This window comes from Engystomops pustulosus, chromosome 11 (genome assembly GCF_040894005.1).
Source record: "Engystomops pustulosus chromosome 11, aEngPut4.maternal, whole genome shotgun sequence".
NCBI lineage: Eukaryota > Metazoa > Chordata > Amphibia > Anura > Leptodactylidae > Engystomops > Engystomops pustulosus.
In genome coordinates this window covers 30,735,525-30,749,431 of record NC_092421.1, presented here as the reverse complement: position 1 = coordinate 30,749,431, position 13,907 = coordinate 30,735,525, and the positions used below count along the sequence as shown (strand labels likewise).

At 40.7% G+C, this 13,907-nt stretch overlaps 1 protein-coding gene across 2 annotated transcripts in view; it reads left to right on the top strand.

The window, feature by feature from the left end:
• The window catches only part of MICU1 (mitochondrial calcium uptake 1), a 139,226-nt gene that overhangs the window by 14,586 nt on the left and 110,733 nt on the right, over nt 1-13,907 (top strand). For both annotated transcript variants that reach the window (XM_072131114.1, XM_072131113.1), the window contains exon 2: nt 2,687-2,848. In XM_072131114.1, coding sequence (XP_071987215.1) covers nt 2,688-2,848 — 161 coding nt within the window. In that variant the 5' untranslated portion in view covers nt 2,687. The remainder of the gene's footprint in view (nt 1-2,686; nt 2,849-13,907) is intronic.

The following is a 13,907-nucleotide window of genomic DNA, read 5'->3' as shown; positions in this document are numbered from 1 at the left end:
CCCAACATATGTAGAGCATGTTGCCCTCTGCATCCCCGCACTGTGCCACTTTTGTCATAGGTTTGGCACAACTTGTATAAAGGGTTAAATGACAAGTTCAGTGTCAACATGGGCTACAAGGGTTGGAGCAGGAACCCAATAGGAGCATTTTTGTGGGAAGTGGTTAACCCCTTCACGCTCTGAAGGATATATCCGCCACAGAGCTATAAAGGGTATATGAAGAGGGCTCACGTTGGCTCATTTTGCAAAAAAATACATATCACACGGCTCCGTACACCAAAGTATGGAAAAGTTATTTGCGTCAGAAGATGGCAAATTTTTTTTTCCTTTTTCGTACACATTCGTTTAATTTTTGAAAATGTATTAAAACGCAATAAAACCTGTGTAAATTTGGTATGACCGCGATCGCACTGAGCCCACAAGAACGTCACACACGCATTTTTTTCCACATTTGGAATTTTTTTCCTGCTTCCCAGTACATGGCATGGAATAATAAATAACATCATGGGAAAGTAAAATTTGTTACTCACAAAATAAGCTCTCGCACAGCTCTGTAAATGGAAAAATTTAAAAGTTACGGATTTTTGAAGGTGGAGAGGGGGAAATTAGCGAAAAAAAACCCTGCTTCCTTAAGGGGTTAAAAGATTTATTCAGTAATACAATTGTGCTGCAAAAGTAGACACAAGCCATGGACAGTTATGGTGATGTTCCAGGAAAGTTTCCATGTTTTAGTAATCCTTGACAGGTCCTAAGTGCATACTTTTGTCATATAGTAATATACACAGGAAACACACCATTAATGTACAACGCCATGAGCATGAAACTAGAGGCGAGGAGCTTCCTAACTTCTCCTTTTTATAGTGGATCAAAGAGCTTGAAATGTGACATAAATGCACAATACACATGTTGTCAAGTGGATCGGTTATCATGGCTCATACTAATGGGAAATGTTATATTTAAAGATAAAAGCATTTCATTTTAACCCTCACATTAGGTGTCTAAAGCTTCTCCGTGTACGGCTTAGCTGTGGGCTTTACTGCATTGCAGAAATCGCTACCAACTTGCAGCTGCCAGCAAATAAATCTACCAGTGTATTAGATTACTGGATGAGACTAAAAAGGAGATTGCAGGCGGGCGAGAGTGACATTGACAAGTAAAGGGACCGCTCTGGTCATGTTTAATAAAAAGAAGGCATCAACCTGTAAGGAATGAGTGAACATGGCTGCAGTCCGTATAAATCCTAACCGTAGACCCTGCACCTAAAGGATATTGGTGCAGAGATGTTCACACACTGAAACGTCCTATTTACAGATTCACCTCCTGTTATTAGACATCTAAAAAGTTTACAAATATAGAAAATCCCACACTGAGTTAGAGAAAAGAGATGTCAAACCTACAACAAGCAGATCTGGTGCAGAATATAAAAAGTTTTAGTAGAAGTTTTTTCTAGTATGTCATTATCTTCAACAACTAAAATTAACAATACATTTTAGAAAAGCCTCTTTTTACCAAGTTAAATAAATGTTGAGAGTCCTCAGTTGACGATACCTTTTACTGGCTGAAAAGGATGATTATAATTACTCAGGTCTTTTCATCAGGCATGGCACCATGAGGCCTGATGGAGAGACCTCTCGAAAGCGTTCAATGGTCATCATCCATTAGGGGAACCACGAGCCTAGCTGATGAAATCCCTATTTTAGGCTATAATAATGTGTTAAAATCTATAAGAAGATCCAACACAATGAAAATGTTTTTTATATCGTTTTTTTATTTAAATTAGTTTTCACAGAAAATATAGACAATAACCTAATCGGATCATACAAATAAGAAAGACAAACGCAAATTTTTTTCATATTGTTATATATGCAGTTTTTCTATTTGATTGGCTAAGCTGGAGACTGTAAACAAGTGGGACATTCTTCTTCCACACTTAATGGACCCTTAAATGGATATTTAATGGATCCCTTGTTGACAGTACGGGCGTTTGGACACCCTTGCCCCCCCCCCACACACACACACAAACAATGTTAACTTTCTCTAACTGGGGCATGAGGATGTTTCTGCTAAATTGAATACTCTTTTATATATTCAAATTCAAGTAAAAAAAAAAAAAGGATTTGATGGCATAATAGAAAGACCAGTGCAGAGCGATTATGCTGGGAGCACGCAGCAGCCAGAGGGGTCCGCTAGTAGTAGCATAGCGAGACCACTATGCACGTTCACAGTACATAAAGAAGCTCCTCCTCTCTGATAAACCTGGACATTGAATAGTCAGAGACCAGAGCTCATATCTCAGGAATGGTGGGGGCTAGGAGCAAAATTCAAAGTGCACCCGAATCAGTACAGAAGCCCCTGGAGTTCAATATATTTGAGTTGGTGAAAGGTCCTCTTTAAGGTTGGGTGTAACTTAAACAACAAATATAAACAATAAAAATAAAGATACAAAAAACATTTATGAATTTTGTCAAAGGGTACATTCACACAGCCATTTACCTGCCCGGTTGCCAGCATGCTCTATCTTTTTCCTGTGTACGGCATGAAGCGGTGCCACACATTGCTGTCTATACACCCCCCCCCCCCCCACTTAGACGGCCGTCTGAATGTACTCAAAGGTTATATCACATAAGACTCTCCTGAATCCTATTATATGTTAATAGTAAATCTTGCATCTTCTTTTATTTAATAGGATGTTTCGTCTACGCTTCTTGCCTGCAGTGGCAGGGCTGGCAACTGTGTCCCGTCGGTATCATGGAGTAGCTAATCCTGTACGTAACAGGCGAAGATTTATGCTTGCTGCATTTGTGGGAGCAACCGCAGTATCTGCCAGTGCTGGATTACTCTGGAAGAGGTGAGTTGGTGCTAAGTCATTCTGTACTTACTACTAATTATCCTTTAAAGGGAACCTACCACCCCGATTCTACCTATAAAGGTAGAACGGGTGGTAGGTGGATGAATGGGACGTGAGGATAGCCCTTTTTTGGGCTAATCCTCACGTCCCGGCTATCTTTTAGAAAACTTTAATGAAGGCATATGTAAAAAATTTTTATGCGGCTACTGGGGCGTGGAGTAGCCGGACATGAGGCTACACAGCGTGGCTACTCCACGCCCCAGTAGCCACGTTACTCCGCCTACCATTTAATCTTCGGTGCGCAGCTCCTCGTAGCTGCGCGCCCTCGTCCTGTGCATGCGCAGAACGCAGGCCTTTGGTTGTGCGGCTGCGGCTCCGAGGCCGGAGCTACTGCGCATGCACAGAAGGCCGCAGATGCCGGGGGACTCGGACGCGCAGCTCCTCGTAGCTTTAAATGGTAGGCGGAGTAACATGGCTACTGGGGCGTGGAGTAGCCGCGACTAGTAGCCTCATGTCCGGCTACTCCACGCCCCAGTAGCCACATAAAAAAATTGACATATGCCTTTATTTAAGTTTTCTAAAAAATAACCGGGACGTGAGGATTAGCCCAAAAAAGGGCTATCCTCACGTCCCATTCATCCACCTACCACCCGTTCTACCTTTATAGGTAGAATCGGGGTGGTAGGTGCCCTTTAATGTTCATTGCGGATTACATATTACACATGTTGCCCTCAATGTATGATTCCAGAAATTAGAAGTCGTTCAAATTAGTTGACATTTTGAAATCAAGTCTTAAAGGGGTATTCCCACAAAGACACGTTTCTCAGGATAGCAAAATAACACATTCTCTAATATATCCTAAAAGGGGTATTCCAGGAATCATGATTCATATACAAATGGGTCCTTAAAATATAAGCTAATGTGTAATTAGTTGTTATTTAAAATGTTGCTCCCCTTAACAGAAAAATGCTGTGGCCATTCACTGTAATGAAAAATTAAAATGCTACTGGCCCTTTACTCCCTTAACGCTCCGCGCTGTACATGTACGGGGCAGAGGTGCTGGGGGTGTATGAAGAGAGCTCACGGGCTGAGTCCTCTTTATAGACAGGTGGGGTTTGTTGCATATTGCAGCAAACCCCCACCGCTAATAACCGCGGTCGCTGCTTCTACCGATCGTGCCATTAACCCGTCCAAAAATGCCATATACTGCAAAACAGTAGTATTGCACTATATGGTAGGAATGATCAGACCTTCTATGGTTAATGTACCGTAGAGAGTCTAAAAAGTAGTAAAAAAAAAAGTTTCAAAAAAGTTTCAAAAATTATTTTAAAAAAAAGTTAAAAATCACACCACCCTTTCCCTAGAAATGACATAAAACGTACTAAACAGTAGAAATCACAGACACAATAGGTATCGCTGCGTCCCAAAATGCCCGATATATCAAAATATAAAAAAGGGTATTGCGGACGGTGAAACACATTACGGAAAATAGTGCCCACATGTCTGAAACACAACTTTTACACCATTTAACATCAAATAAAAAATGGAATAAAAAGTGACCAAAATGTCGCACAGACCTCAAAATTGTAGCAATGAAAACACTGGCTCATTTCACAAATTACAGATCACACAGCTCCGTACACCAAAGTTTTTTTTCCAAATATTCCACATTTGAAATTTTTTCCTGCTTTCCAGTACACTACATGGTATAGTAAATAACACCACAGGAAAGTAAAATTTGTTACGCACAAAATAAGCCCCTGCACAGCTCTGTACATGGAAAAATGAAAAAGCTATGGATTTGTGAAGGTGGAGAGCAAGAAATGAGCGGAAAAAACCTGCGTCCTTAAGGGGTTAATCAGTCCGTTAATTTCCTCTCTGCGGAGTAGACACAGGACGGAAGATGGCCGCTGGTCACATATCCACATTGCATGTCTTGCACCTGCCTGGGCCGGTCATGTGATCAGCACTATTTGGCTGTAGTCGGTTGGTTGCAGTACATCCAGTATGGCCAGTGTTGTGGTGATGTGCAGTGATGGTAGTTACACATCATTACTATGGTAACAGAGCAAGAAAGTCTGTTACCTCATCACTGGGAGCAGTGAATAAGAGGGAGGAGGAGTTACTGAGAACTAAAGGATCATGGGAGTTGAAGTTTCAAGTGGCGGCCATCTTGGTGATAACTTTTCATACTTTAGTTAGGCAATAAAATTTAGTGAATCATTTATTTATAGCATCATGGGTTTTTGTAGCAGACGTTTAAATTCCGGGAATACCCCTTTAACCTCTTACCGACATGTGACTTAATACTACGTCACATGCCGTGAGCGGGTGCATGAAGAGGGCTCACGGGCTGAGTCTCTCCATAGCCGGTAAGTCTTACCGGTAACACCCGCGGGTATTTTCCCGCTGATGGCCGCCGGCGGGGCATGGGCGCCGCCATCTTTCTGAGGATTGTCGCTCCCCGTGACGTCATCGGGGAGCGGCGATTCGTAGCCATGGCAGCCTCGGGTCTTCCCTGTGGGTTAACCCATTCATTACAATGTGCTATCTGATATAAATAAACAGTAAATATCATAAACACATTTGGTATCACCGCGTCCGAAAATGCCCGATCTATGAAAATATAATAACCGTTTTTCACAGCGTTTAAGCCCGTAACGGAAAATCGCGCCAAAGTCAAAAATGGCACTTCTTTGCCATTTAAAAAAATTTTATTCTATAAAAAGTGATCAAAAGGTTGCACAGTCCTAAAAATGATAACATTGTAAATGTCATCAAAAGCCGCAAAAAACGACACCTACCTCCTCTGTACTATGAGATGTGTGCTGACAATGCGCTTAGATTAACATTTCATTTAGCTTCTGAATTGTCTAGTAGCATCTGATGCATAGAAAAAGAGAGATGAGACAAATCAGAAATGAAAGATGCATGAGATGGATATAAAACATAATTACACCAGCTCTGATATCTCGCCTATAAAACACGCATCTCAGATCTGCTATGCCTTCCCCTACCCCTCCCCTAGGATAAAGACCTTATCTGTCTGTAGCTAGTAGAGTAAGTCTCTGCACGCTACTTGCAGGCAGGAAGGGCCTGTTTCTGATCTGGTTTTGTAATGAGGGGGGATGGGCAGGAGGCAGAGAGCACTGCAGTGTGCAGACAAGAGAAGCTATTCATGAGAAGAGTATGACCATAGTCAGTAGATTTACGGTCAGATCCAAGGACAACCAGAATAGTGTACACCAGTATTGATAGAGACAGGTTGACATTATATCTGTGAAATATGGTATTTTTGTTAATATCTCTGAATGAAAGAATTTGTTATCCTGAGTATATTTAAAAATCTTGTCTTTGTGGCAATACCTCTTTAAGGCAGAGAATTGGCAGACAAGGCATGGTAAATTCCTCCCATTTCCTAAGTAAATTACTGCACTGCTCATAGTGTTTTAGCCATAGGGGTGACTTGCAGGCCTTCATGTTGAGTTATTGACCTCTGATGTCGTGTCACCTGAAATTCTTATCCCTAGTTAAAGGATCACTATTAATGTAATAGATAGGCTTGTGTAAAATGTAGGAACATCAATACATTTTGTCATTTTTTTTTTACCTTTTTTTTTTTTTTTTGTTGGCTAATTCTTGAATGCTACATTGGTGAGATCTATTTACTGCATTGTGGTCATCTGGCTAATGGGTTACAGAGGTTCAATAGTTTAATTATATGGTTAGTGGGATGTATACTTAATGTATTGTGGCCTAATTGCCCAGTATAATGGGGATGGACTAATTGTACCATTAGAATGATTAGGACTTAGGCTTCTCTCAAGGGTGTTGTGTTATTTTTTTTCCTATATGGGGCTTGATCTTTGTGCATGAAATCACCAGGTCTGTACCTTTTACATTTTAGCAAAGGCTGACCGACATGGAACTAGGTACACCATCCGAGGGACTAGCAGAGACATAGTCTATAAACAGGTCAAGCTTAGAAAGGATGCAGTTCTTATTATATATATATAATATATATATAATAAGGACCGGCCACCCGACTTGCCATGGTGGAGGTATACCCTATCTGTGGCCACTGACACCCCCCTAAGATATGAAGACCGCCTAGAGTGAGTATATACAAGTGTGTATAAATGTTTGTGTATGTATATTCTATATATGAGAATATACTGTATATGATGTATATAAATCATATGGAGGTATTTATCATATTACAGACACTCCAATAGCCCTGATGCAGCTGGATACATAAATAGGCTCAGAAGTGAGTGCGCCGCTGCGGGGACAGGAACACCCCACACCAGCCCACTTCCCGGCGGGGCGCCTCCCTGGCACCTCACATTGCAGCCAGTGAAGCCGGCGTAGTACATCCCTGCTTCAATGCTGAAGCAGCATAGGTACAGTGGATGTGCAGTGATACTGTCCCGGCTTTGCTTACACAGCTCTGTACACCAAAGCATGAAAAGTTTATTAGCACCAGAAGACAGCAAAATAAAGTTTATTGAAATACAATAAAACCTATATAAATGTATTATCCCTGTGATCGTACCCACCCAAAGAATAAGAAGACAAAAATAAAAAAAAGTTAGAGATTTTTAAAAGTGGGGAGTGAAAAATGTAAATGAAAAAATAAGAAAAAAGGGCCTGTTCATTAAGAGGTTATTCTGGCACATTTGTTAGGCAAATATTGCCTAAACCTTAATCTTGTCTACCACAATCTCTCTTTTTGGGGCTTAAAAATGCAATCAGGGGCCGATTTTTTTTTTTTTTTTATACAGTCTGTCAAAATTGGGCTCATTTTTCGGGGGGCGGGGGGGCTTTGGCAATTATCAGCGAAATGGAGACATTTTTGGATGGCTTTAAAAAGAGCCCTGGGTATTGTTGATTCATACGATTCATACAAGGGGGTATGATGTAAGAGCTCTGTAGACCAATAGGCCTTTACTGATGTTTTTTTTTGTAAGGCCCATATTTAGGACCAATCCCCAATAATTTTGAATTTCTGCTCTAGTGGTTGGATACCATCTATATGGCCTGGCATAAAAGGAATTGGGGTTGGTTTCAAAAAATTGCATGACATATAAGTTTATTTGCTCAGCAACTATGTCCAGGAAGTCATCTGAAAAAAAGAATTTAAATTGGCCAATTTCAGATTTTTGTACTTGGGCTCCTCCAGCAGGGGCAAAATCAAGTACTTGGGGGACATAGGAAACCAGTTACATTCGGGTGGAGATAAAACTGGTCTTATGGCCCTCCTAACCCAGCGAGAAGGTTCTTCACTATCAGATGAGGAAGAAGAGGTGGACAGAACCATTTTCTGAGCCTCGATCACTCGCTGATTCTGTGTCTGAAGATAAGCTAGCATACGCCTCTTCAGCACTGTGCTTTCTTTGTGTCATTTTGTCTAATGCACTTTATTTGCAACTGTGAATACTTTTTTTTTCGTATTTCAATCTGACATTGATGAACTGATAAACTGACAGCTGGACTGACACTGATCAAAGCTGTCTGTCTGACTGTGAATAATGCTGATGAACTGGCGGTGACACTGACCGACAGCTGGACTGACACTGACCGACACCGATTAATTTTAACACCAAGGCTACATTCACACACATGTATGTGGGACGAATATACGGTCGATATACTTCCCCCATAAGCTTCTATGGGCTCACGGCCCTGTACGGGAGTGGTACGGTGCAGCACACGTGCGGCACCGTACCGCTCCGTAGCCCGTAGAAAAATAGGACATGTCCTATCTTTCTACATAATATGGCGCTGTGCAGTGTATATTCCTCTCCGCAGCGCCGATGTATGCCCGCCGTACTACGGTACGGTGGGCATACATCGTGTGCATGTAGCCTAACATTGAACGAAACTGATAGCTCCCTCATTAAAAGCGAGTTAAGGGTTCTGATGAGTGGGACTGTCAGTGGCTGACTGACACTGACTTTTTTGTTTTTCTGTTTTATTTTATTTTTTTTACAAAAAAACAAACAAACTGAAAGCTCCATTATAGAAAGGGAGTTCTTGGGACTGACCACAGTGGGGCAGCTGTGATCAATAGGTTAAAAATGGCTGGTTTTCTCTCTGGGAGTACAGCAGAAGAGAACACAGACTCCTCTGCCCTCCTCTTGACACATGATCGCCATCTGATTGGCCGCTCTGTACAACTTTAAAGTTCTGACGTAACTGTACGTGATGGTGCGGGAACTACCCGCATCCTATGGCGTAGAGTAACATCAAAGGGGTCAATTTAATTAGAAATGAAGACACTAATTTTATGTGTTGGATTTTATTATGTTAACAAAAAAAGTCAAACTTGTAACTTGTGTCATTTACTGGTGTGGGGGTGTCTGTTATATTTCAATTACTCTTTAGCTACTCCGCACATACATAATTTCTACAGATTTCTGTCCTTTACCAGCATTCATCTAAATTACCTGGCCTGAATGCCGTCTGACAGGACATTTATCCAGCCGGAATCCATTTTCCTTATAATGAGGAACATTTGCATAGCAGCTGAATCAATCTTCTAAGCACCAGATACCAATTCTCATATTACAACTTTGGAAATATGAGGTTAACAGAGTTAATTTAAAGCCGGGAATGAATACGGAGAACTCATTTACATGGGAAATTATCCTACCAATTCCCAAAAAGGAGACTCTATAGAGAGGCATTAGAAAAACTAAAGATGATTAGTTTTACTTAATAAATCTGCCCCTTTTATCGGAACATTTGGAGACTGACCTAGTTTCTACAACAGAATGTTTGGCCTTCAGAAATTTTATAGTTTCCATAGGATGTCATAGTATATTGTTTTGTTATGGGTCCCTTATGGTCGAAAATGTAATTTGTAAGATATTGGTTGGTCACTGCACCCAACTTTACTCTTGCATATCTACGACATGTAGGACAAAGGGCTTTCCCAAGATTTAAAAAATGTTTGGTAAAAGCAGGGATTGGGATGAGAAAGGAAGGGCCTGAATGGACTCTCAATCTTCATCCGAGGGTCTTTGATGATCTTTTCCTAATTCCTGAGAAAACGCACTCTCTTATGTAGAGCTTCAGGGTGAGCATGTGGAGGTCCCAGGATTAAGACCCTCCTAAATCAACTAGCTAGACCTGTAGATGGGGGATAACAGGCAAACTTGCTAAAGCCTCTTTAATGTAAGTATACCTTTATTTTATAATGATTTTATTTTATTTCTATTCACCATAACAACCTTATTAATCCTTTGGAAATGAAACTCTCATATTGTGGATAAATTAAGATTGACTGCAGTAGAAAACATACTACATTAATCTCTAAGCGTTCTGCATCCAATATATTGGACACTGAGTGCTGGGCCTTAATGTTCAACGTCCGATATATTGGACGCAGAGCTGATGCCATCTCTGCTCATATTCTTCGCAGGACCGGCATCATAAAACATGTGGGTGATGGCTGTAACTAACAGCTGACACCCCAGTGTAACACCCGCGGTCAGACATCACGGGTGTGTAATCTGTCAAGTTCTGCAGTCAGTGCTACTGTGGCATTTAACTTGCCTGCCTGCCTGGTGGCCTCTGTCTCACGAGCCCCCCCCCCCCCCCTTCCCCCACACACACACACACACACACACACACCGTCTTCGGGGCTTTGCTGATCATTTCTCTGGCAGCCCGGGGTCCTAACCAGATTGCCTTTTTGAAGGCAGTGCCTGTAAGATCTGACTGTAACATCAGTTTTGCAGTGTTTTATCATGAACAAGCAATTAGATGGTTGCTTGTTTATGTCCCATGGTAGAATTAATCAAAAAAGTATAAAAAAAAATTTTTTTATTCAATATAAAATAATTTGGTAAAAATGCCCAAAACACATAAAATGAAATATGTGTAAAAGGTCAAAACCATAACACAATCGCCACACACATAGTATCACTGCACCCACAACAATCTTTAAAATAAAATCATTATTGAACACTGTAAAAAAAATTTGTCAAAGAATCCACCAACAATCATGATTTTTACCCATTTCACCCCACAATAAACTCAATGGTAGAAACTACTACATGTCTCGCAAAAAACACGTAATCAACCAGCTTTGTAGACAACAAGTGTTATGCCAATTGGAAGACGTGATTTATTGTGAGAAACTTTGTAAAACATTAGATAAAAATATCTAAGGCTAAATTTACACGAACGTATGCCCACGGGGCAGGCACACATGCTGTGATGGAGAGGAAGAGGGGTGAACCTCCCCATAGAAATTCATTGAGTACGGGCCGTGCACTCGGGGAAAGATGGGACGCTTTTTATCGCTTTTTATCTTTTGAATGTATTACCATTTGTTTTAATTATTATGAACATCTCAAGGAGTTAACAATCTTCCTACAATCTGTTTCTAATAGTTTGCATGGTGCAGATTTGAAAATGGGTTGATATATTGGGCATTACTAATATTATATATTGTAAATTTCTTTAAAAACAATAATAATCTTCAAAACAGTCAATTCTAAAAATCTCCTGGAAAATACTGAAAACCGATGTCCGATTTGTAAGCCGTGTAACCTGAAAATAAATTATCCAGACATTTTAAAAATTATAAAAATGTAAAGCAGACATATGGGAAATTTTAAAAAATGTTTCAAAAAGTTAAGTAGTTTTAAGTTTTGCGTTTATTTAAAAAAAAATTTATCAGCCAAAATATACCACTAAATTTAAGTACAACATGTGACGAAAGAACAATATCAAAATCGCTTTGATAAGCAACAGAGTTCAAAACTTATAACCGTATTAATGGGTCTGAGCCTTTACTTATAAACTTTACTTATAAACTGCTTGGTTAAATGTGAGCTGGCAAAGGCCAAAGTAGCATTATCCAAAGTAGCAAAGAAGCTATTATCCAAATGTGTAGCTTGACAGCAGTACCATAACTTTAAATCTAGACTGGCAAAGGCTGCCGATGATTGACTTTATAAATGGGAATGTGAGTTTTAATTACTTTTTTTTTTATGTTTAGAATAATATTTGTACATGAAGCACCAGTATGTTATTCATGGGGGAAAACTCCACGGTTCAAAGAATTACTTTAGATAAGGCAAAATGTTGTTCACCGCTCAGATTTGTGCGGCCTCTAATAGTGTCATATGTTACAAGCAGCAGGGTCGGCTCCAGGTTTCAGTTGGCCCCTGGGCGATAGAGCCTTAAGGGATAGGCATTAAAAATTCAGAAACTTAAACTAGGAAATATTTTAGGGAACAGGAGACTGTTTATCATACCAACAGCCCCTTCATGGTTATGTTATATAAAGCGCACCTCACCCCAATGGATTCCTTATCTACAGCCTTATGTGGGCCACCCCAGCAGCTCTGTGCCCCGGTAGTTGCCCAGGTATGCCCAGTGTTTGCGCCGGCCCTGATATGTAAAATGAGAGCTGTCAACAACTATGACTTGGGTGGTAGTCAGGGATCCAAACCTTCTAGGGGGCCCATGGCCACCCAAACCAACCTAAACTAGCACCTTCACCAATGAATTCCTTGTGCATCTGTTCATGCTCTCGATACACGTGTACACAAGAGCCATTTCAGGAGTTTTGAAACTGCATATTCAAAGCAGCCAGAAGGGAAACATCCTCCATTTCCCAGGAAGCTGATTCTGGTACCATATGTAGGAAGTGACTTCCAGACTTGCAGGGTCTATAATATTCACACAGCCCAGGGCCCATGACCAGGTTTACTCTATTCCTTCTGTAGACACAGCTTCAGTTAATGGAGATGTGGTGTCATGTCCGTGTTCCTGACGTGTGTCAGGACATGCTAAAAGCATTGAGGACAATAATCAGGACTATTAAGAATGTGAAGGATTGCCCAAAGCACATTATAGTTCTGCGCACAGTGTGTGCTTCCACCAGGTATCCGAAAGCTAACATGTTGCATAGACTCGGAAGAACGGCTTGTGAAGAGTTAATATGCCACCGCAATATGTTCTGCACATAGAAAGTCTCTCTTCTGTCATCTGCAGTCACTCCTGCCAGCTCTTCTCCAAGTCACTTAACCTTTCATGCCTCTGTGCCCGTGTGATTGTTTCAGTCGTATTTCACTCTCCAGATTGTTACTGTAATTGTTCTGCAGTGTTGGGTGAAACCCAAATGCCCTACAGTAGTGATTAATCCTGATGTAACATTGTGCTGCTTATCTAATACTATTATCACATTCATTTCTGGCTGGAGCAACATGCAGAATAATTTTAGTTGTGATTTTACTGCGATTTATGTCTAAAGGGAACCCATCAGCTGGTTTGGGAGCACTAAACTATTATAATTGAGTCAATCTTTAGATGCTTGCGATATAGCCATTGGTTTATCTGCGGTATGTATTTGGTTGGTAGACGGTTCTGCAGCCTGATGTGGGGCCCAACAAGCTGGAAAGTTTCTCTTAAAGTGCAGAACAGGCAGTCCCCCGGGTTACATACAAGATAGGTTCTGTAGGTTTGTACTTAAAGGGGTATTCCCACACAGACAACTTTCTTATATGTACTGAGGATAACAAAATAACACATTCTCTAATTCACTGTTATTAACAAAAATGCAGCTTTTCACAGATATAAGTCCAACCTGTCTCTTTTAGTCCTGGTGTACACAATTTCAGTTGCCCCTAGACACAACCCTGTAACTTCTGACTTGGGGTTGGGGAAGACATCTTGCATTCTTTTGTGACGGCCAGCCGTCTCTGCTGCCTGCACTCTAGCAGTAAAATTGTGAAGTAATCGGTTAAAAATGATCTTTATTGTGTTAACATCATTAGGGGACTGGAATTAGTGAATTTTCTTTCATGGGAAAACCTCGAAGTTTTGTATGTAACAGGGAACTGGTGTGTGTGTTATATATATATATATATATATATATATATATATATATATATATATATATATATATATCTATCACACTCACCGGCCACTTTATTAGGTACACCATGCTAGTAACGGGTTGGACCCCCTTTTGCCTTCAGAACTGCCTCAATTCTTCGTAGCATAGATTCAACAAGGTGCTGGAAGCATTCCTCAGAGA